The sequence below is a fragment of the Metopolophium dirhodum genome, chromosome 2 (genome assembly GCF_019925205.1).
Source record: "Metopolophium dirhodum isolate CAU chromosome 2, ASM1992520v1, whole genome shotgun sequence".
In the NCBI taxonomy this organism is placed as follows: domain Eukaryota; kingdom Metazoa; phylum Arthropoda; class Insecta; order Hemiptera; family Aphididae; genus Metopolophium; species Metopolophium dirhodum.
Genome location: NC_083561.1, coordinates 41295185 through 41322065, shown reverse-complemented (window position 1 = coordinate 41322065; position 26881 = coordinate 41295185). Strand labels below are relative to the sequence as shown.

Here is a 26881-nt window from a genome sequence, read left to right as displayed (position 1 = left end):
TTATATTTAAAAACTGGATTAATCTCACTGATAAAGTGATTCAATGAAACAATTGAATGTATACACAAAACATTCCATGTAAAAAATTAGGAATTGTGATTTTTAATAGGACTTTGATATTTTGTACAAGAAATAACACAATATAAATTGCAAAAACAACACAAAATTAAAACAAAAACAGTTGAAACTTTGTTATTATAAATATAAAAGTTATTTAAAATGTTTACTAACAGTTTTGTACACTCAATTTGTTTGTACATATATTTATAAAATGTATTCTATTTTAATATGAATACTGCATTTTGTGATAAAGCACTTACAATATAATAATTTTAATTCTAACCAGACAACATTATAATATATAAACTATAAAAGTTTTAAATTGTGATCAGACTTATTAAAAAACACAGTCGTCTAATAAAATGAAAAGATTTCATTTAAATATTATGTTGGCCACTTAAAATAACATTTTACTAAATAATATTAAAATAATACATAAGTAGTTTATTTTTCTTCTTCAAAAGTTGAATGGCAACATTTAGACAAATTAGATGGCACCTTAATTATGATTGGAAATAAAGATTAATAATATTACAATTTACAATATATTACAATGTCAATTGATGACCATATTTCAATATTTAATTTGTACAATATATTCAGACATGTACTTTTAATTTTAATGTAGTCTACAGTTAATATGAGTGTGAAACATCCCGAACGTTAGTTATAGTTCTCGGTCAAATATTTTTATATTTTTCTGTGGTAACAGCAATACCTTGTCAAATTAATTTTGTTTCATTCTTAATTTATTCTTACGATTATGTAAATGTAAATGCAAATTATAATTTGCATTTTATAATAGTATTTGATGATAAATAATTAGATTAAGCAAATCAATAGTAACAAATGACTACTTAGTACTTATATTATTATTTATTACGTATATCGCAAAGAAACATAAGTGGCCTCTGACAATTATAGCCACTAAACAAATCTAAAGATAAATAAATAAAGAACTGTATTTTAAAATAAGGATAGATGGAGCATATAATGTTCATATTTGTTTCTGTTGAAGTACCTAATTATTAAATGGCATTTCCTATAATTTTATTATTTGAGCTGCATGATACGTTTTACATATTCCGTATGCATGACCATAATATTATTTTGCTTACGCAGAATTCAAGAATATTAATATATTTAAACACTTATGGCTGAAATTAAGATGATTATATTTTATATGAATATAACATCTAACCAGTTTGAATCATGGAATTAAGTCTGTTCCGAAAAAGTACCTGTATATATTTGTAAGCTACATCTTTTATATTGGCTAAAATAAATAGCTAAGAATCAAGTATAGCCGTACAGATACTAATTAGTACCTAATTGTTATTAGTTATTACACAGGCAATAATTATTAAAATATAAGTTACTGGATATGCAAAACGTAGATTTTTACAAAACAAATCTCCTTCCACAGTAATAATTATCAACATAATCAGGTCACATAATAGATTTAATCTGGAAAATGTGAAATAAAAGATCAATAAACGCATTTTAGGATTATACCTATGTGATAAGTCATAACTTTGGCAGTTTGGCATCAAGCGGCAGGCACTAACATCGATTCTGGACGCACAATTAATATAAAAAGTTTAAAAAAAACATCTACAGACTTACGATCAGAGTGTATATTACTTAGGGACCTATCGGGAAAGTTTAAATATAATACTGATTTAATAATATAATGATATACCTAATAGTAATGCATATGGGCAGTGTCTTGCGATAAGGTCCGTCGTTTATACAGACTGATACTTAAATAATATAAACGTATCGGCGTGGGCGACGACGATACAAACGTAATATTAAAATAATTGGTGCAAATGTGATTAATATAGAGAAACGGCTCAAAAACCCAAATTTCAATTTTAGCATAACTTTTTCGTCTTGCAGCGGGGATGTCCTGACCTTCTCAAGAGGTCCCACATAATTTAGGTACCTAATTTGCGCCTATGCGATAATAATATTAATTACATCATAATAATATACCTTGTACCCGTTCCACACCGACTTGCGCATTATTTTTTACAATTATTAAAATTATTATTCTATACATTATGAGACACACACGTTATATAAAAATATTTATCGGACGGTACCGCCCCGCTGTATACGACCCTAAGTATACCGGGTGATCTATTTAACGACATTAATTGTTTAAAAACTTTAAACTACTGACGTTTTTAATACAATTTTTTTTTTTTTTACATAATTTTACGTCGTTAAAAAATATTAATATGTTAAAAACGGATCACCCAGTATACAATCCAAGTATATACAACGTGGTCGTTCAGAAGAAACCGGGATTGGTGTGCTCGATGATGCACCGCTTGCAGTACTTCTTCACGGCCTTGTATCCGTCCGCGGATATCTGACAGTCTTGTATGTTGAGCTGCTGCAGTCCGCGGCAGTAGTACGCGATCAGCTGTATTCCGCGGTCGGTGACCAGGTCGCAGTTGCGGAGGCTGAGCTTCTTCAGGTTGGGACAGCTCTCGGCCAGCGCCCGGAGGCCAGCGTCGCTCACGTCGCACTTGCCGATGTCGAGCGCGCGGAGCCGGGCGCACGACCGCGCTAGTACCGTGATGGCGTCGTCGCTGACCGCCTCGCAGCCGCGCACGTTCAGGTACCGCAGCTTGTAGCACCGTCGCGCGATCACCTTCAGCCCCGCGTCGCTCACCTGATCGCACTTGGCCACCGACAGGTACCGCAGCAGCGCGCCCAGTTTGGCCAGCTCGTACAGCCCGAAATCGGTCACCTGGTGGCAGTCCGACACGCTCAGCTCCTTCAGCGCCGAACAAAAACTCGGCACGAACTTGATACCGGCGTCTGGAAATAATATAAACGTCACGTGATGATGAAACCAAAAACATTTTAAAATTTTGTACATCATGAAATATTTTACAATAGATATATGAAAATGTAAGATCAGGTGATTCACCAATCATGTTCACTCCTATTATTTTCATTTTTATGAATTTATTTATATTCTGGCTTTTGGAACTTTAAGTACCTCTATGACTATACTTGAGGAGCAATGAGCATATTATATTCAGTTATTTAGATTTTTTATAGCACTTAAGAGTGTCCAAATGTCCAATGATGATACAAACTTTATATTTTAATTTGGGAAAATATGATCCTTAAATAGGTATGTACTATTACTAAAAGATTCCAAAAATAAGAACTTGAATAAAATCACTAGGCAATAAAAGAAAAAAATGGGAGTGAGCATGTTTGGTGTATTTACTATAATACTATAGGTGAGTGATATACTGATGTATAATAATATATTATGGTAAATATTATATAATATTATAATATATGTAATATGACCGTAATGCCAGTTTTTCGTCTATCTGAGTCCAGATTTATATACATTTGCATATTTTTTTTCTACTTAAACATATTATCATAATATCGATGTTATTGAAATCAATTACCATATGACGTGTAAGGTAGGTAGAAACTATATAGTAAAAGCTTAGCCCCGCCTCTCTCAACAAAATAAACAAAATTGTTATGAAAACAATATTGGTATACTCATGCCAAAAAAGTAAAAATGTATGATACCTATTGGCTATTGCCAGGTAATTTACCTATGTACTTACAATACATCACTCTCTGGGAAGAAACGGTTTTAACCACGTAACGCATTATATTGCCTATTTATACCATATACGTAGACTGCTCTGCAGTGTGGCAATGCCCACTATATAATATAATTATATAAAAAAGTATAATCATAATTCATAATCTCCAAGCCAAGAGGAGAATCCTGTGATATTCGAGGTATTGTATAAAAGTATATATTATACAGGTGTGGGGACCGTACTTGCCATTAACTTTTCATCGATTTATTTTTATTTTAGAACTGAAGAGGTTCTGCAATAAAATAGTTATAGAGCATAATATAATATAATGCATTATACCTATATATACTCGTTCTTGGCAAATATAAAAAGCGTCTTAATGAATTAAAACCGGATCCACAGCTCAAGAATTCTTATTTGTGGAGTATTTACCCGAGTATGAACGCAATGCGAATAATTGGCATTCCGCGTTTTCCAGGATGAGACAAAATCTGAATGGAAAATGTTTTACCTTCCAACTATCAAGGATACACATTACCAGATTACTTATGTATTATACGACATGTTATATATATAAATAACAGACTGTAAAATATATAGGAACTTATATAATAATATTTTTATTTTAAATAATGACCAAATATCTCGTGTAAAATATTATCCTATGATCAATATCTTGAGTCTTAACTTTGCAGTCTGCAGGTACATATTTAAATATAAGATTGAAATAAAAATAGTTTACAATTAATGTGTTTAAGTATTGGGTAAGTATAATACTTATACCACGTTCGGTTAGTCGTACATAACGACCACACTTATTATAAATATTATATTATTATGTATAATCTACAGTAATATTATTATGTTGTTATTATAACAACTAACAAGTAATTATAACTACTAAGTCCAGTAGTGTAGTGGAGGGTACACGGGTACACGACGTGTATACCAACCTTCTAATTTTATATTTATGCGTGTGCCGTGTACCCTTAAGGCGCTCGGTGCCGATGCCATTTTGTCCTCAAAAATACACTCTGCGGGAATAACGATACCGCCTTGTAGAATCAACCAAATTTCATCATTTTTTTTTTAATTGTTAGAGGGAAATATTCTACAGCCCGAATCGATCTCTGTTTTTCAATATTTTATTCTCAAACTTTATAATATGTCTAAGAAAATACAAGATAAAAAGTATTTTTTTAGAAATTTTTTAATACAATTATTTGAAATAAAATATAAAATCAGAGATCGATGCGGGCTGTAGGAAATCTTCATCTTTCAGATAAAAAAATAGTTTAAAAATCCGACAATTCTACAAAGCTTGAGAGTTATTCCCGTAAAGTAATTTTTTCGATATATTACACCCTATCAACCCCCCTGGCCCCTAAATAGGTATCGGGTAGTAGATTAGTGATAAAGTCTTATGATTGAGGTGGCAACTAAAATATAAAATTTAATTTTCAAATTTTATAGAATTGTGGAAAACTTGAAAGACTGGCACCAGAACCCTTAACGAAAATCGTGGTACGCAGGTTAGGCGTAGCCCCCCACGTTATTTTTTACAATGATTAAGGCGTGTACCCATAAACTTTTTTGAGACTACATCACTGTTTATAACGCAATAATAACTATAAAGGGATCAAGAAAAATGCAAAATGTAGATCGTATATAGTATGTACACTTAAATGGTATACCAACACTATATAGATACCTACACGCATATGATCATATTATTATATTATATTACCTATTTAGATAATTTGCAGATTAAATCAAACAATCATATATTGTTTTATGCATTTATAGTAATTTTGACTAATTGACTACATAGTGGGTAGGTTCGTCGTGTCATTACCTGTGACTTTAGTACATCGCCGCAGGTACAAGTAGGCTAGTTGTGGACAATTACTAACTATCACACATAGATTTGCATCGTCGACAAGCTGGCAGTCAGTCAAGTCCAAATACTGCAGGCACAGTCTCAGGGACGGCTCCGGACGGCTGTACACCCCAACGGTGCTCACCTTAACGCAACCTAAAATAAGATACATTTCACGGTTAAAAACGAATGTTATACACTTATACCTAAATTAATATTTATTAATTACACACGTTTACGCTTAATTTGTAGAACTATACCAATAGAAAGCAGATTTTTAGTTCTATTATTCTGCTTATATATAGTTATCTGCGCAAGTTACATTAATTGTCTATAAATTAATTTAACAAAATAATATCATGAATTTATGACCGAATTTGATTGGCCATATCTATATAGGTACTATGTTTACGCACAGCGCATATAGGTACTTGTGAAGAAGTAATATATACCTACATATAGCCATAATGCCATATAGGTAATATATAGAGCAAGGACTTTGATGCATTTGTATGTTTTTTTCTGGTTAACTTTATCGTATGCTTAGAAATACTCTTTTAGCGCATTTTTTTATATATATTTCATCAGTTTTGGGTTTAAAGGTAATATTTTTAATTTTAAGGATATATTTTGAAAGTTTATTAAAAATTAAGCGTTCGGTAAATATTTTTTGTAAATTGAGGTTAACAATTTGATTAAACTGCAGATAATTTTTTATAAAGACGATATAAAAACTAATTTTTAAACGGACAGTGGATAGTTTAGAATCTAAACTATCCATAACATCTAAACTTTAGATATTAATACAGGACAAAACAGAGTTTATAAAATTCTTTTTTTATGTCTATTTTTGTATAAAATATCGGATATTAGGTAATAGTGTATGGATAGTACTTACGATAGATGTTTATTTGTTTTTTTTCTTAATAATTTTTTCTTTTAAAAAATGTTGATACCTATAAGGCCACAAGTGCATATTTTTAACTTTTTACTATGATTTTTAGTACAAAAGTCCTTGCTCTAATATCATATTATACTACGAATCGTACCTATCTTATAATCATATATTTATATTATTTTATTTAAATATTTAACCAGACTGTATATAATATTAGGTATAACGAATCGGAAAAATAAAATTATAATGATAAATAGTTTATACTATTGTATAACGATATTGAATTTCCTCAATTTACTCTTAAATCTTCATTATATATTTTAGATAACAATTTTTTATAATAATGGTAAATTTGCTATTTCTATTTGACAATGTTTTGTCACACTCCCTCCCAAAATCAATTTTGTTAAGTTCTAACTGTATATACTTGTATACAAGTATACCTACCCTTATAAATTATCATTGTTTATATAGGTACCTACATGTATATTATGTACATGTTTATTTTCGTATACATGCATTATATTATCTATAACCAATAATATCGTATAATCTTGTGGGCGTCTATATTTCGGAAGTTTTCATGTAGAATATAATCAAAATGTTATATCCTTACCTATTCTATAATAATATACTTATAGCCTATAGGCTTCCGTGGACCGTGTTCTGTCTGTCTATATAAGTATGTAGGGCATAGGTATTATACATATTATCTAGGTACCTTATATGGTTTCCCATAAGACATCGAAGAAATATTAACTGGATCCGTAAAGTAATAGATACGAAATAATTTGTCATACCCTACAATTTACCGAAAATAAGTATACACACGAAATAATTTAGCTGTGTAAAAAAAAAATAAATATTTTGTTTGTATACAAATGCGAACAATCGTTTGGAAGTTTTTTTTTTTTATACCTACTTAAAAAATGTTATAATCATGTAGGCGAACCGAAAATACCAAGTATAATGTAAATAAATAATAATTTGCAAAATAAGAACGTAGGTATTTGCATAATAGTCGGTCGGAAACTCGGAGATATTATGTAGACACCGCCTGACAGCCCTCTAAACAATATTCTCAGGGATATCATAACTCGAGACGACTGGAATCACCACGCCCTTTTATTCGCATTTCACATTATAGTACACGTTATATGTTGTGTGTGTGTGTGTGTGTGTGTGTGTGTAAGTACGATGACGGGAACAACTACATTATTGTATATATAAATATAATAATTATTGTCGTTATAGTAACCACCGCCGCCGCGCGCCAATGTGATTTGCATTGCTCACGGTCGGTTACACATTTCGATTTCTTGAAATTTTTAAACACACAACAATATTATAGATTACAGATACAAAATGTAACTCGTCACGAATAGAGGTATGTGATTCGTCGAATGGTTAAAATTCAACATTCACTGCAGTGTTGTCTCTGAACTTCTGCAGGAGACTACTCGTACTTCAGTGTTCCGGAAAAAAACGTCGTGGCAAATTACTTTACATAATGCATATTATAATAAGTAATAAATGCGACGTAGGTACACACAAAATAAATATTTATTTATGAACGTACTCGGAGCCCAATATGCCGTGTTATTTTTTGTATTGCGATTTGTCATCAGTCATCACCATAATACACAAAATGCAGTCTCACCCGCCTTTCCCGCGGTCAACTACTTTTATTCCCAAACAATATTTTTGAAACATGATTTTAGAAAAAAATTATTACTCCACATTAGTGGCATCAAACCATCATATGTAGTTTATGTCAAAGTGTTGCGAGCATGCGGCCACAACACTTTTTTTGGTTGAGTGGTGGTGGTACCAATAATGTACCTATAGGGTACAAACATACTATATTATAAAATCAATATTATTACCTAATGGTTTGTTTTTAAATGTAGGATAATTATTGATATGGATATAAACTATAGAGTGTAATCTATGGTACGCAAGACTGCAGTACACTTCGTGTTATTGTGTACAATATTAGTACCTATACCTATTTAGTATATTGCTATATTACTGATATATATATGAACATAAATACACCCATCATGGGCCATAGTAGCTAGTTAGTCTGTAGCATTTTTATATCAAAAAATATATATTTATTGAAATATTTGAAAATTTATTTTATTTTTCTACGCGTCAGACAAAAAAATAATAATTTAATTTAAAAAAATATGTGTGGAGAATATCCGCCATTAAATGAGAACATTACCTATACACCAAAAAAATAGCCAGGGGGGGAGTGTAGGCATTTTCCTAGATTCACTTCCTAGAAATTGGTTTAAGTAAAATTAAACACTTGTAAAAACAAGCATATTATTTAATTAAAATAATATGAAAATAAAAAATGTAATTAAAATTACTAGTACAAATTGAAATTATAGGAAATACTAAAATAATGCTGATTTAATTTTGATTAGAAAATAATAATTATTTGTTTGTCATTAGGTATTTATGTTTTTATTGTTACAAATTTCAAAATTGACTTCTCAATTTTTTTTTATGGTTGTTGAAATATTTTTTTTTGTTTCATTAAGGTATACATCGTACATTTGTAATTTACAAATGTTTAATACACCAAAATATATACAGCAAAATCATACAATCCAAGGTCTACATTTTTAGTTTATCCGTTATGTAATAATTTATTTAGTATAATTAATAAATATATGAAGTTATCAATCTGGGGGACTAAGGGAGAGAAAGGCGTAGCCCTCGCTGGTTTATAAAAAAAAATTGTTGTTGGGTGTCTGTATACAATTTATAATTTTGCAACATAACTTATGGAATGAACCTCAACGCAACTGCAGCTGCTGCGTTTAATTATAAAGAACTAAAGAAGCTACGTTTTATTATTATAATTCACCAGCTGGCCCGTCGCAGTACTGCGTACGATTACAGAGGCGTGATAAATAATATAGTATGTTCGTGAAATTTGTGAAAAAATTTATTTTTTGATTGTTATATTAGCAAAAATGTGTTTATTAGGTCCATCAGACACAGTTTTATGGTGTTTGTGAGTTGCGTATCCATTATAGAGACGTTGGCCAATGGTGCATTTTTGTTTCATTTAAACGTAATTTTTAACAAAATAAGACATTTTAATGCAAAGTGATTGAGCGACTTCAGAAGCGGAATCAATAACGTATTGTTTGGTGTGCGGATAGACTAAGGTGTAGTATTCATTGAGAAAATGGGATGTTGACATCAGAAATAATATATAATATTTTTTTTTTCTATACAACTAATATTTAGAAATAAAAACTTAAATCTACGTTAATATTTTATCTTCTAAAAGTTGAGTTATTAATCTCCATTAAGTTTAAAGTTATGGCAGGAGACTGGTAATCAGAGACGGTATGGAACATCGGTGGGCGGGAATGCACGAGTAGACAGCGGACACTCAGTTTATATACAATAAAAACAAGATGAAAAAAAAATCATTGTGATTTATGATAAATGAACATATTATATTATACGATACCGTTAACAATATTGTTACAGACTGTGTGAGTGTGTGTGTGTGTATGTTGCAGCATAGCGTACACTATAGGTGCAGCCATGCGCAGGTTACCATAATATAAGGTAGGTACTTAAATATAATATTATACAATATTATTCGATGGTTTATACCACATAAAACAATAATGTGCCTATAATGTCAATTGTCAGTGCAATTGTATGGGTCATATGGCAATGGCAGTACCACTACGGCACTCAAACACTGTATCACTGTATAAAATAGCTGCAACATCGGGCGTCGGCGCGACAACATTATAACAACAATTTATATACCTAATATACGTATACGTATTTCCAAGACGTACCTATAAACTGCGAACGGGCTACGGAATGACGACATAATTTCCGGAACGGAACGATGGAATTAATATTGATGTACGTATATGTATAGGTACGCAATATCGTATATTTTATTGCTATATGTTCAGTATATTATTTGCTATAATACGGTCGTAGGTAAAACCGTCATCTGAGTGAAGCCACGGCGGTGTACATATTTTGCGTAGGTACACTTGGGTATAAAACTATTATTATAAAAATTATACTCATTTGAATTATGATTTTAAATTAGTAAAATATATTCGTGCAGCAATGGTATTAGTGGCATGCTCTTCTATAGGCGATCATAGTAGGTAAGTATATATAAATTTAGGGCAGGTGAGGAGGCTATTGTGCAGATTTTTCTTTTTTTCACGTGTTCATATTTTGTACATTTATCAAATTCTAATATGTTCAATGTCCACATGTATTCAGTTCCAGGTCAACAGCTACTTAACCTACAATGCCACAAACCAATTAGGTACTTTAGGGTTTTTTGGCTACTCCGATATTAGATACTGCAAAAATTAATCATTTACAAATGTCAGTAGGACGTAGATATCAAAACAAATTATGTGTTATCATCTAGCGAATATTTTTTATTAGAAGACCGAGCGAATTCAGTTTTAATGTATTATTGTATTATAAGTTATAACTTATAAGTTGCAACATAATATTTATTTTGAAGCAAAACAAACATTTATCTTTTTGGTTAAGCTGTTTTGGTACAATATGAAAAATATGAACCTCATACATACATATAATACTTGCTTACAGCACATGACCATCGCTAAATTCTAAACGACTTCAACGCTAGCCGCTTTGTATTATATATAATAATATGTAGTAGGTTGTAGGTATAGGTAGGGTACTGGTCAATAACGAATTCCACGTGCGAGCGTTATTCACCGTACGAGCGGTATATACCAGCTATAGTGGCAGGAAAATATCTGTATAGGTAATAGCCGGTAAGATAAAAATGCGCGCGGGATAAAAATATAAAGAATAGAAAAAAGCGTCCTAATGCGGCGGCGGTAGGACATTTTTCACTCTAGTCTGGGCATACAGCGAGAGATCACTGCGGCGGAGGAGAATTTATATATACAATTTATATACACGTACAATGTACCTACCTATATAATATATACATATAAGCCATATGCGAGTACACGCGTGTGTGTGGTTTTCTACGAAATCGATCGGCAAGGAATATAATATTGTATAGTCGGTAAGTATATAATAGTACAATAATATATATTGTACCTGTATCGTATTTATATATATATTCGTGTGTGTGTGTGTGTGTGTGTGTGTGTGTGTGTGTGTGTGTGTGTGTGTGCATATGTTGTAGTGTAGCTGTCCGCACGTCTAGAAGAGTCCTTGGCCGCGATCGGCAGTGCTGTATTATATAAATTATAATCATTTGTCAATGACCAGCTGAATGTTTAAACCACTGCAGTTCTTCTCGAGTTTAATTACCGAATGAAATTTTGAGAAAATGTATAAATAATATATTGTATTTATATATATTTTCCAATTTATATTGTATATGCGCGTGATGGATATAACAGTATATTATGTTCACAGCGTTAAAAGTTATGTCATTAATTATTGTGTATTTAGCTGTGACCATATTTTGTTAGTTTTTTATTTTATTACTATTATTTTAATAACGTTGTAAGCATTTATCAGAAAAACCAACAACTATAATAGAATAATATTATACACGTTTTATAAAACCGATTATTTTGTACAATTTGTATATTCGACGGGTTTTTCAGCTAATTTTTAATCTTATACGATTTCATTTGATATAATTTGTAACGTATACATTTCGTACGCATGATATATCTGTATATATTATAATACACCTTATGTATGAGAATATATTAATGAAGACGAGGCCGTATTTAGGAATTTTGCGCCCGGGGCCATTGTAACTGTAAATAATTGTCACCCCTATTAATCCCACTCGAAGACCTAAATATAATGATGCCCATCTATTCATCTATTTTATTATATTTATGATTATTTCATTCATATATTTTATAGGTCTCCGTTTACACTGTATAGTTCCTTAATTATGAATTAACGATATATTCATAAAAACATTACATTATACACATATGTTACAAGACACTTTTTTGGTTTGTAAATGTATCTCATCTTTTATACTATTGTATCTTTGGCTTCAGATAACATCCAGTTACCAACAATATTATATTAGGTACAGATGAGTGGGTATTTTTAGAAATAGTTAAATTCAAAATTTTCAAAATGTATTAAATCTAGTTACACGATGAATAATTCATACATTTTCATGTAACTACCTACTGGATTTTAAACTTAAATTACTACCACACTATATTAATTTCCTACTGTATAAAACGAAGCCTAAATTATTTTTGGTCGGAAGTCATGTTTATTCAAATATTATTAACCACAATTGTTTAATTCAAACAAACATGTTGGATAACGTTTTATTATTTTTACAGCATATTTCTTCCTTTGTATAGATACTCTTGTACTATTTTAATTATTTTTTACATTCTACAAATACATTTAAAAATAATGCATCTGTTGTGCAGACACACTAATAATAATTGGGATCCTAGCGAACAGTAATCAATGTATTAAAGAATGTATGATAAAAGTATATTCAAATTTAAAACCTATAAGAGATGTCAGATGACCTATACCCTTAGGCGTGCCTGCATACCCGAAAAAAAAACCTTAGGCCCTAAAGTTGTACAACTATACGGTGCCAGCTATAAGCCCTAAAGAAACCCTATAAATGTCTTGAAATCACTCAAGAAACGCCCATAAATTAATGTCTGCGCAGTGCGCACGTCTATTCACTCGGCATGTCTAAATACATACCATAATATTACCACCCAACGCTGCAGCTGAAAATCGAATACGAGATTTCATATCTTAATATCATAACATTTATCTATATTATATACGAAAACGATTGGCAGGAAATAACTTATACCGATGGTCGATACCGCAATAATAAATGTTTTCCATTATACGTTTCGAAAGAAAGCAACGAACGTTATTCCGTCTGCAGTATAATATAATCTATAGATACATAATATATATGTATATATATATACGTTATAAATACTTCCTACACATACTCACAGGTTATAACTTACTCATGTTGATTGATGATCGATGGTTATATATACTTGTATAATATTAGGATAAGGGGGAGGTGGATAACAATATTTTCCCATTTTTTAATACTTATCGACGATAAAATAAGTTCATAATATTATGAGCTATATGTTATCGATATTGATATACAAATCTAACTTTTGAAAAAACATTTTTCACCACCAGTGCAAAAATTGTAATCCATTATATGAACCAATTAAACGGAAAAATTATTGTTTTTATAATTTATAATTATTCGTTATTATAATTTTTTACTGGTATGCTTGTTATCAAAAAATATTGTTTCGTAGTGTTTAATTTTTTAAGTGTTATAGTTCAACACAAACACCAAATTATTTTATTAGAATTTTAATTAAAAAAAATCCGGGCAAAAATGTGGATTGGCATAACTATCAAATTATACTATGATTATTTTAGGTAGTATAGGTACAATGACACGCACAAATCACAGTTATTTACGATGCATAGATTTTGATTTTCAACCACCCAAAGTGGTGGTCACGACTGTCACCTCTTCCAATTCCGCGAACTTACGCTTACCACGGTTTCCGGCATATATATGGAAGACCGTATAGGTTAGGTTTATAACTATTCTCGGCGAGCTTAGGTTACAGCAATATTTCTCGTCGGTCATTGTTATGTCAAAATGGTCTATCCAATTGGAGACCGAACAGTTTTTGAGTCTACGAGTGATTTTTGTAAGTCCGATCTATAACCAACCGTTTTCGCACGTGCGTTCGTGAGTGCGTAAAACAATGCAGTGTCTTACATTGTACAGAGGCGAAACGAGTCTTGATAACCTCCGGACCGACGCGAAGAATGTTTCCCGAAGAATACTCACTATTAATCGGTGCGTCAATCATATTACTATATTTTGTTTTTTATGTATAATAACAATAATACATTATTCTATATGCACCATGTCACATTTATTACAATTTACTTTATAATATTAATATTATTTATACTTAAATGTAAACTATCATCTATACATATTAATTGTAAGCATAGAAAATCGTGACGATTTAAAATGTGTGCGCCCCCTCGACATATTCCATAATAGGTACAACTAATAATAAATTGTGCCGCTTACCGGTGACGTCCAGGTGCTGTAGGTTGGGGCAGCGGGCGACCAACTCGGATATGGCCGCGTTGGTGATGTTCGGGCTGCCATGGAGCTGGACGTGCGTGAGCTCGGGACACCGCCTGGCCAACGCCGTCAGTCCCTTGTCGGAAATCTTGGTGCCGTCGCTGAGGAACAGCCTCTGCACCTCGGGACACGCGCCGGTCCTGGTGCGGCCGCACAGTCGGCGCAACACGCACCTGACCGCCTTGTCGCCGCAGGTGTTCTCGCCGCACAGAGCGATCGTCCGCCACAGGACGGGCTCCCACGCAAGGTTCTCCCATCTGTGGCACACGGCCGCGCACGCACAAAGGTCCGCGCTGTTGAGGTACGAGAATACCTTGAGAACCAGCTCATCTCGGAGCCGATCAAAGTTCGAACCGATGACCGTCCGCGACTGCGACCGCCGGTGCTTGGTGGCTGTAGAGTGCAGTGGCAGATTGGCGCAATCGCCGACACCGCCGCCGGTCACTAACGTGTGGTAACCTTGGTCCAAACACGGCGAGCTGCACCGTAACGTCGGGCTATACGTGAAGCTAGTCTCGGCTTCTAACACCGTGTACGGGTGGTGGAACGGTACGTTCCGAACCGAGGGTGTAAACTCCAGAGAACCGGGAGACGACCGTCCCAGCTTTGCTAGCGGGCATATTACCGGCGACAAACGGCCCGCGTGCGTCATACTTCTCTCTCGGCGTTCGCCTATAAAAATGTAACAATTAAAAATTGGAGTTAGTTTTTTGTTTATAGGAAAATTTCAATTTTATGTAAATCCTTTCGTTTTATTTTCGCAAATAAATACCTAAAAAATATGTCCAAAAGTTGGTCAGTATATAATATAATATATAGCTGAATGATATATTTGTTACTTGACTCGATATATTTTGCACTGTTTAGTGTATGTAGGTACTGCAAGGTGTGGGAACACGAATATGTATATTGATTAATATTGATAATGAAGTAATGAGAGTTTGCGTTATAGGTAAGGTATTCACAATCTACTATACAATATAATACAATAAAATAATATTTTTGAGAGCAATGACTAATGAGTTTTGTTTTAAACATATTTATTTATCAAATTAAATTGAGCGTAAGACAAGGCTGATTATTATTTTATTTTATAACCAGCTGCATGAATAACAGCCTTACCGAGATCTTAAAACAATTCAAATGTAATTGAATTCAACAACGGACATAATAATATAATGAAAATCGAATTACACGTGGTTTCAAGGGATATTTTATCCATATATATATAGGTACCTATACTTGAAATATGTTAGTACAAATTGAGCGGTTCATCTTGACCGTCGTCCGTCAGCGATAAGAACAATATTATACTATTACTGGCGGGTGGGGAACACAATATGAACAATTTAAAATACCGATATCGCCTAACCGTCTAGATGAATTGCATGCATGTTAGGACTTAGTGTATACTTATAAATTAAAATGTTATAATAATAGCTACGGGGGCAGGGGCAACAATAATTTACTAATTTAAAGCGGTGGGGACAAAGGGGCAATAAAATTGGCTTTGACATAACCCCGACGCTATATAATACCTTTTAAAACAGTAGCAGATATTACAAGAGTACAATGATGAGCTAATAAACTCGGATTTCACTTTAGTGACATGTTATTAAATCTTTAACCATACATTGATAATAGATAATGAATTATAATAAGTGCAGCGTGGGTAATAATATACCGTTAACACTAACCTTTTTCTATATTTCTTTCTGAATTTAAAATATTATTATTTTCTAATTTTCTATATTATATATTTTTTTTTTTTAGTTCAACATAACAATAAGTTAAACTTCGTTATTTTAAATAAATATCAGTACAAAATATTGGTAAGTACGGAGACTGACCGCGTCACCGCGTCATAAAGAATTCTTATAGGTATTCTTATAGGTATGCACAACAACGATCGTGCTTACATATTATATAGCAACTCAACGGTTGTTAGATCTCGTAAATCATTTGTCTTTCATACAGATAGAGCATAGCTTAAATATAATATATTATCATAAATTAACATGTAAAAATTATTTGTCTGTCAAAATATAAAAATATATGATTTTCAAACATTTCAAATCTATCTAACAAAATATTTGTGGTTGTCGGTTGGTTTCTCATTAAATGTACTATATTCAAGTTAATATATTAATATAATATATTTATCAATCATTGTATTCTCATATCATTTAATTTTTAACTTTTTGTTTCTGATTTATAAATAATAATTTATTAAAAAGGTAAATTAAGAAATTATAAAAATCGAAATAAAAAACGAAATCTATAATAAAATATGTATCTATATGCTGATTTATTATAATAAAACCTTTACTAAAAAAGTGTAGTTTAAAAATAATAAGAATATTAAGTGTAATTTTTTTTATTGGTATAATCATAAGTTTATATTAATAAGTAGTTACCTATATTGAAATTATTAATTGTTAGTTACCTTCTATAACTTATATGTATAATTAATAATTTCTTAGGCCTTCGAGTACTAAGTATTTAGTATATAGAACATGGAGAAAACTAATCAAATTGATTTATACGAATCAAAATTCAAAATCGATATTAATTTCTAAACAGTCATAAATGTTTTGCCTTATTCAGAGTTTAGGTATTCAAATCAAATCCTTTCACTCTATAGAGCATATTATCACAGTTTTATCTTACATTCCATCAAATCTTCAAATCGATTTGTTGACTTCCGTTGGTTTCTTTATAAATTATTAGTATCATTTATACAATATTATACTACATTACCGCCTATAATTTCATAGATATAATAATATAGTATAGTCAATACCAAGTCATATTGTCATAACTATATAGATTTATAATTATTCCAGTATATGTAAATAATTCTGATTTCTGATGCCAAACTAATCGTAATTTTAACGTATGGATACGCGAGTGGCAAATTTGTCTTCAGTCACTGTCACATAAAATAAAACAATAAAATATCAGTATCTATATTCCATCCCTAAATGGTCTAAATGATTACGTATACATTAGTATTATTATTATTTTGATATAATATTAATTATAATGATCATCGATATATAGACTATAGATAGGATTGTATTTGTATTTATTTAATTGTCGTGTGGTGTCTGCTATCTATTGTCTTTTGTAAATATATACGCGATTTTGTGATCTCTGATCAATAATAAGTGATAAGTAATAACTAATAATTATAGTGATACACTAACACTAGCGCCTTACACGCCTAAGACAGTCAATAGTATTTAGCTTGTGGGTGGATATCAGAAAAAAGTAGAACAAATTTTGCATACAATAAAAATAACATGAAAAACGTGGTAGATGGTAAAATTGAGATTGATTGTTTAATAAGAAATATTGCGAACGGGTTTTCTTCTTTTTTTCCATCCTCGTCGTCGTGACTACGGCGATCGTGGCAAAGCTACTCATGTATATCATGAGTATGTGCCACCGGAGGCAACTCGGTCTAATGAGAGCCAACCACAAGGGAGTAATCCAAAAGAATGCAGGTGCCTAAAGGCCAAACCGATTTTTCGCCAGGTTCAAAGATCTCTACCAATACAAAACTCGACAAAAAAACACATATGTCTATAAGCTAGCGGTTTCTTTATTAATTACTGCCGATGAAACAAAATAATAAACCATCGTGTGGACAATAGTGATGAATGCATCCTTGGAATTGTTTTTTTTTTTAAATAATCAATCAAAGCTTAGATAACTGATGCACAATGTTTGTTTATTACCAGTGTTTTAGTGTTTTACAACAATATTATAAATTTAAACTTAAAAATATTCTAGGAGTATTATAATTAAAACATAGGTAGGTACTATAGATCCCTATGTATACAATTAATACAGGTATAAAACTATGATAATACAGTTGGTATATTATAATATTAAATTATTTGAAATACATAATTATATAGTAATAATTTTGACCGTTAATTTTAGATAACTAGTTATCAAATACGATTTTATATAAAATATTGTTTGGTTATAGTAATAATATCCCATTACTGTATTAATTTTATTATTATCATTTAAATTAATATAGGTAAACGTGATATATTGATAAAATAAACTTGCAACTTAGAAATAAACGATTTGATTACCAAAAAAATTGTATACCTAAGCTATTTGATATTCACTAGATAAAAATAGAAATATTGAAATATAAAAGTTTTAGTTGAGCTGTAAGTTGTAGACAAGTATACGTATAAACAGTCAAATATATATTAAAATAATACCAAGAAATAAATATCAGCATAGACTTTTCTTATAATTTATGTAAAATATAAGCTAAATATATAATAACCATAACTACACAGAATGTAACAGGAAGACCTGACAGATGAAATAACTTTTGTTCTAATTAATATTTTTTAATTTTTTTTTATATATAATTTATAGTCACTTACGCTACATGTATAATATAAAAAAATATTTTTATTTTTTAATACTAAAAATAAAAAATTTAAAATTTAATTTAAATTTTTTTGGATAAATTCAAAATAGCCAATTTGTGAATTTGATTTTAAAAAGAATTTTTATGGTAAAACATTTATCTAAGTCAAGTAGTTTAATTTTTAAAATTTTTTATAATATCAATATTTTTTTGATTAAATTTAAACGTAATAACTTTTTCAAAAATATTATATGTAGGAATTTGCTTACATGAGTATATATCTTAAATTATTTACTAATCATATAATTTTAACAATTTTTGTCATACGTTTAAGTAGCATCATTTTTTTTTTCTTTTTGTCAGGTCTTCCTGTTACACCCTTTATATAGTATCATACAGTTTCTTCAAAATTAGAATAGTCAAAATTAACGCCTCAATAACATTTGCGATCTACGAAATATATAAATATGTAATTTATTAATAAAACGAATAACAAAATGTACCTATTTCTTAGTTAAAGAAGTTAAATATTTATTAATGTTATTTATTCATTTTAAGTAGGTATTTAATTTTTAAATAGCATATAGTTCCAACTTGTAGACGTTATGCTGCTTAAATTGTAATATTAAATAAGTGTTGTAGTGTAGTGTTATAAAATTTAAATTATAAATATGCAAGGTAGGTAGTCATGTAAAGCTAGAAGAAGTTTTTACTTTTATATTAAAACGATTAATTTACATTTTGTGAAGAATGTATACGAAATCTAATTTTAATGTATTCCGTTAATTACTAACAATAGAATAAACACCTGTAGCTTGAATTAAAAAAAAACTATCATTTTGTGTATTTTAGTGCTCTAAAATATTATGTTATATAATATTAATATGCGAGAAGAATTGAACAAAGATTTCTTGCTTACTCCGGCTTACAAATATGCTTTCATTTCAAACATATTATATAGCATTATTCTAGTCCTTCCATGCACACCACTGCCAAACAAAATATGTATACTACCTATACCTATTATAATATTACTCTGTATAATGCGCAGTGTGTTATTAAGTATGCAAATGGACTCTATAACTATGAAACATTGACATGATGGCTTGGTTTAGATTTAGATCAAACATGCTACTATTCTGATAGTAAGCCGACATTTATCCTTAGAGTTCTGTCACTCCTTACTCAAATTCTAATAACAAAAATTTGAGATCGTCGTTTTTTAAATAAAAATAACCGTAGGCCTTACAAAAATAGTAATTTCTTACATAAAAAACGATGAGGATTTAATAAAAATAAATAAATATATGTTATATGATTATTAGTTTATTTTTAATTCGATTACATTTTTGACACGCAAAGTGAATTTTAAGCAGAAAATAGTTCACAAAATTCAAAATTATTAATGTATTCATTTATTGTACCCTAAGTTAGCCCATTCAAAAATATGGTAATAATTATAGCCAGCGGCTAAAATGTCAATATTTTATAGTAGTTGTGTAGTACTACAAAATATAAACATTTCAAATGAAATAGTTAAAGAACTAGGTATTAAAAATCGTTTTTAAAAGAGTTTCTTAAAGAATTATCCTAGTTTATTAATACTCCAAAAAGAAACAAAACAACCGGTATTCAATACGATAAGTGGCGAGTAAATTATCAAACCAGATTTTAAATGCAATTCAACTCTTTGTCAAAAAAATTATATATACTCCGTACTTACCAATGTATTTTAATTTAGACATAATTTCTAGTTATCATAAAATAAAATAAATATTATTTTTTTATCAAATTAAATATACCAAATTATTTAAAACTGTTTTTAGTGTATTTATATATTTTATTGCATATTTTCATACGTGAAGATTCGCTTTCTCTCTCACAGAAAATAGTGGTGGGTGAACCGGCTTCTTAATAAATCACACAAACGCACGCACACTAATAAAACTTCTGCTTTCTAGTTCCAACATTCTATAATACTTAACCTAAATTCCTTACATGTTCTACAACAACTAAATTCTTTATATAATTTTATTTCCTCGAATCTTCATTTTTATACGATGGTATTATATACGTTTATAAATGTATTTATTATTATTTATTTCGTTTAACATCTCGAGATAGAATATTTTTACGTTTATCTTTATGACAAAACCATGTATGGTTAGAATTCCGCAGACTAGGAATTTGTCGGAAAGTCGGTATTAGAGGTGTTTAGAAAAAAAATATCAGAAAAAAATACCTAATAATGGTTACCTATAATACAAATAAAAAAACGAAAAACAACAATGACGCATAGACACAGTTGATTTTGAATGGAATATGAGAGAAAAACTTATAAGACATTAAAAGAATTGCATTGCATTCCTATTTTGGTGGTCCACTGGGGAGTTTGGGTACATGAAAATGTAATTTACCATATGTGGCTACTAGTTGCACATTAGTAATCGCAATGCTGTTAAGTAACAAGTCACTTTTATGTGCGAATGTGTAAGTGTGTGTGCGTTTTGTGCGCGCGCGCACACAAGTGTGCGTGTGTGTAAACTGGTTATTTACTTAAAACATGTCAAGATTTTTTTGAGTTCAATGGTCGTGAACACACGTACACTCGATGGAAAATGCCCGGTCGATAGCAAATTAATGGGTGAATATATTATGGGAGAGTAATTAATGCGCAACAGGTAAAGATTGGATTTTTATTATGTGTCGCGGGACGGACGGAGTTAAAAATTACGGCTACTGGATTGCAATAAACTAGTTAACTATATACAGAAGATAATGTATGAAACATGTGAATGAACGTGAGTTTCCTATTCTCAAAGGAATACCCGATTGTCCGTTAAGTTGCAGTCACGACTTCAAGTAGAGCAATATTATTGCTTTTTAGTGACATTTAAACGATATTATAGATTACAAGAAACATTCACGCAATATAATATAAATATTTTAAGACATATTATAATAGTAGATGTAGGCACTAAAAGAAAAATAACCTATAATCTATAATCTATAAAATTGAGAGTAAAACTGAAATTACAGTTGCAACTCTCCAGTATATTATATACTATAAATATATGATACCACTAAATGTATTATACATATATAATACACTATAGTATATACTATACATAATTGTAACACAACATGGTTGGCTGAACCTTTGTGACTAATACGGAAAACATGTGCGAGACTAATCCAAGATCCCTTCTATCAAAGAATTTATTTTTTCGTTTCTCATGTTCCTAAGTATATGTACCCGGCACCTGCAGGTATCACATGGTTGTTCACCGTTTCAAACAAATTTACTTTTTACGCTATTTTGAATTGTTCTCCTCAATTACGAAGTTCTACGTTCGAAGCTTCATCTTATAATTAACCATGAAGTTAAGAAAAAAAAATGAATAACAGTCATTGTTACGACTTATACCGGATGTTGTATTAACGATTAAAATATTTCGTGAAGATGTATACATATTTTTTAGATTATAAGTATACTTAGTTATCGATTATACGCGTAGTGATGATATATATATAATGTATGTATGTATATATATATATTTGTTGTACTTGAAACAAAACAACTAATATATTAATGGTGATATAGTGACTATTGAAACTATCTAAGTATATTAAATTATAATTTATAAACATTTTGTATAATAATTTAATTAGTTACAGAGTATCAAATATTAAGCATCCAAGTCAAGATATTTATGCTATAAAAGTATAGAATGTATAAACGGATTATAAATATTAATTCATGTATTTTGAACATATTCTAAAATGTTTGCGTTTGGTATAGGTATCTACTTAAGCTCGTACAATGTCGTCAATGCCGTGGGAAATACGAGTTAAAGAATGGAAGAAATATTCGGTTTTTTGCACAACGCAGGTATATCTGACATATTCGAAATCATACAGTTCTTTTGAGTGGGGTTCTTAGTGAATCGAATGAATTCTGGCTGACAAGTTTCTTTATGTTGTACCACAATGTACGACAAGAACAGAATGCGTTCGTCATCTCATTCATGGCTGTTTTTATTTTTTTTAATGTTACTGGAACAGACTTTACATATTTTCGATGTTACCAAAAGAAAACAGAGACACGCCGTACAACTTGGGAGGTTTTACATATTATATTTTATTATTATTTATTCTGTAGAAATAATGTATTTTATTTTATATATTTGTCATAAAAGTAAATTTGTTAACTTTTCAGTAATTATGTATATGTTATATTGTATTATGTGTATTTATATATAACATAATAACTGTACAATTCATTTAAGAGACAAGAGTATGAAAGATAAGAAATGCGTATACGGAATTTCATCGTTGAATATTTATTTTAAAACTATTATTATTCTTGAATTCTATTATGGGAAGGTTAAAACATCGTAATTGATCACAAAAATACATAAAATTGTTTGACATTTATTCATACATTTTGGCAAAAAAATGAATAAGGAATCGCCTACACAACACAAATAACAATGGTTCTTTTATATTTCTCAAACTCCTCCTTTCCTCTAAGCGATTTGCTCTCTCATTAACTCATTGGAATACCTAAGACCACCCAAACTACAAATCACAGTGTGTCAAGATAACATCTACCTACGTATGTACGTTCAATGTGCGCCAAATTAATCGGAGCAGTATAATAAATTAATAATAACATAAAGTCGTAAAATAGTAAAAAATAAAGTTTTAACACAATGTAAAACACCCGAAGGGAATGCGTCCACAATGTAATAGCAACATGTTCTTTCTTATTTTTTTATTATGTTTGTCGTTATTATTTAAAGTGTTGCTCGTGCAGAGATTCAAAAGATAGAGCGGTCATCCTACGCAAAACTACAGGAGCGATCGGTATCGTGTGGTGAGTCGAACTCTATGGTTGTAAAAATTTCCGTTCTCATATTATATAGTTTTCAGATTATAAGCAGTTGAACGTATATTCCACCGATGCGTAAAACTTGCAAAGATCAGCTGCAGTCTCTAGCACGCTATTACGGTACACTAACTCCTATATATATTTATATGATGAGTTGGCCAAGTCCCGATCATGGCAATGCACTGGTATCATAGAAATTCATCAATGAGCATTTGTTCTCGACAAGTCAGAACTCAGAAGCAAGATGATCTACATTGTGATAACTGTAAAACGTTTTGTGTTCCAGTAGAATACGAATAAATGACGTCGAACTTTATACAATGGTTATTATACTTAACCTTTAAATATTATTAAATATATGTATGTATAGAACAAATAGGTACCTATACTACACTGTGCACCTAAATACCGCTATATTGTTTTATATCAAATCGTAATGTTATGCACCAGTCTCTGATTCAGGAAAAATGTATTATTTAAACACGTCTACGAAACTGATGGACATATTACAACTCGGCAACCGAAGTTTTTTTTCATATTATATGAATTAATAAAGTATAGAATTTTTATTGTAAGCTATCGACATCATGAGTCCCCTCCCTAATAAAAATAAATGAGAAATGAACACTGCTACGAAATCAACGACTTTGTAAAAAAAAATCATGAAATTATTCAAATATTCAAATATCTCATCGAACATAAAACACTTCTGTTTTGTTATATAGATAAGGGAATGAGGATAAGTATGACATATGTCATTAGGTACAAATGTACAATAAACATTAATTTTTTGATTACATACATAGATTTATCAAAGCAAAAATAATAAATAAACTGCCACTAACGCCGAAATAAATTAAGCTAATAATTATTAAATGTACCTATATTAGACAAATTAGTATAGGTCAAGTAAGGTACCTAGTCAATTCGTTTTAAAAGATAATTATTCTATGAACACAATACACTAGCCAGTGTGTTTTTGCAGTGATGGCTTATAGAGAAGGTTTAGTATGCCACATGCATGGTCAAGTTTGCATGGTCAAGTTTGCATTTACGGAATAGTGTTGTTCCGGATATATCTAACAACGGTGAAACAGACCTGGATAATGGAATAAGAAATAAGAAATAGGTACAAAGACATTGCAACGAGATGGAGTGACGTTTGGCGATAAATCGATCAAAAGCCAAAGACACGACATTCACTGTTACCTCACCAGGTCTCATCTGCATTCAGTTATATTACTCGAGTCTCGAGCATCCGGTTTTTACGCCCATGCGTATAGTTACAGGTAAATAATTGTGGAGGTGATCGTAATATTGATTATAATTTAGTATATAAATATATATTAAATGATTACCTGATTGGCGCTAGACATCTGGGTAATCAATCACACATCCGTACAAGTCCAATTGTCCATTGCAATATATATTATAATAGGAATTTATTGTAATCTAAAAAAAAAAAACAAGTGTAAAAATTAATTACTAAACAGGATTTACAATTGGATTTGAAGTAGGTACTCGTACTTGTTACTATATAATTTATAGCCAATAAATTGTCCTACGCAATATATACATAAGTATACGGAAATTGCCATGTTATTTATTGATATATTTCTGATAATATCCTAATATACGTTTTTCATTCATAATATTATTATTATATCTGTTCAATTACAACTGACATTATAATGGGACAATATTATAAAAGTGGAACTATTTTTTAAGAACACAAACTTCAACATTTTTAGTTCTGTTTTAAAAATGTGTTTTTGTTATTAACTCTGGGATTCCTACACAATATAGTATTATAATATGTATATATATTGACACATTGTATGCATGGAAATGTAATTTGTACTTTTTTCGAATTTTCAAATGTTTATAAATTATAATCAACCGTCATTCAGGCTGTAACAGACCATTACCTATAATCTATATTAACATTGCTATAAAGAAACACCGCATTATTATAACACGGTCAGCAGACGCGCCTGGATATTTGCATATCTTATGGCCCAACGTCCACAGTATTAATTTATCACAACAACCTGTACTTGACTAATAATTAGACCTTTAGGATTCTAGATATTTATCTGTACATTTTTTCTCTCTCGCATACATGCACACACACATACACACACACACACACACCATTATCTTGTAAATCCAGGGGCCGCACGACGAGTATAATAAATCATAATTATAATTCGTACGCCATATCATTATTCAATTATACAAAATACGGTTGACAAGAAGAAAAATGTTTTTAAAACTATCAGGAATAGAAAATTATTTTTTTCAGCTTTAAGATAAAGTACTACAGTAGTCTGTAGTAGGTACTTATATAATACCTATATTATTTAGTATATTTCATAATTTTATAGATCATTTTTTTTTGTTTTATATCACAAAAGATTAAAAATATAAAAAAACACCAAAAATTATTCTGAAGAAGAAAGGATGTGTATGGAATGAAGGTGGTGGGGGAATGGAGATCAGGCGAAAATGTTGTTTGGGTGCAGTGGCATTCCATAGGTTAAAATGACGGGCTGCCCACGGGTGTAAGTGTGTGTGTGTGTGTGTTGTGTGTGCGCGTGAGTGCGCGCGCGTTGCGTGTGAGTACGTGCGTGCGCTTGTGAATGTTGGAATGATGGATTATTTTATGCGCGTATGCACATACATATGAGCATACAACAGCAGGCCTTCCCGCGATCCGATCTCGACACTAGGAGCTTCGGGCTATCAAAACATAAATACACGCTTGGGTTCTGATTTTTATTTCTACTTCTCTCACTTTGTATTAATAATAATAATAATAATAATAATAATATGGTTTTCATCTGGATTTTTTATTCGAATATAAAACCGGTGCAAATAAATTTAGGGGACGATGCTCAAGAAAAAAAAACACGTCCGTATATTTTATTTCTTACACGAATTAAGAACTAGTAT

The 26881-nt window shown here is 30.6% G+C and overlaps 1 protein-coding gene across 1 annotated transcript in view; it reads right to left on the bottom strand.

Moving 5' to 3' along the window:
* Positions 1–166: 166 nt before the first annotated feature.
* The window catches only part of LOC132939190 (F-box/LRR-repeat protein 7-like), a 39105-nt gene continuing 12390 nt past the window's right edge, over positions 167–26881 (bottom strand). Inside the window, exons 2-5 of the mRNA XM_061006246.1 lie at positions 25285–25378; positions 14571–15299; positions 5515–5694; positions 167–2895 (exon numbers count right to left, since the gene is read on the bottom strand). Coding sequence (XP_060862229.1) covers positions 2360–2895; positions 5515–5694; positions 14571–15279 — 1425 coding nt within the window. The 5' untranslated portion in view covers positions 15280–15299; positions 25285–25378 and the 3' untranslated portion in view covers positions 167–2359. The remainder of the gene's footprint in view (positions 2896–5514; positions 5695–14570; positions 15300–25284; positions 25379–26881) is intronic.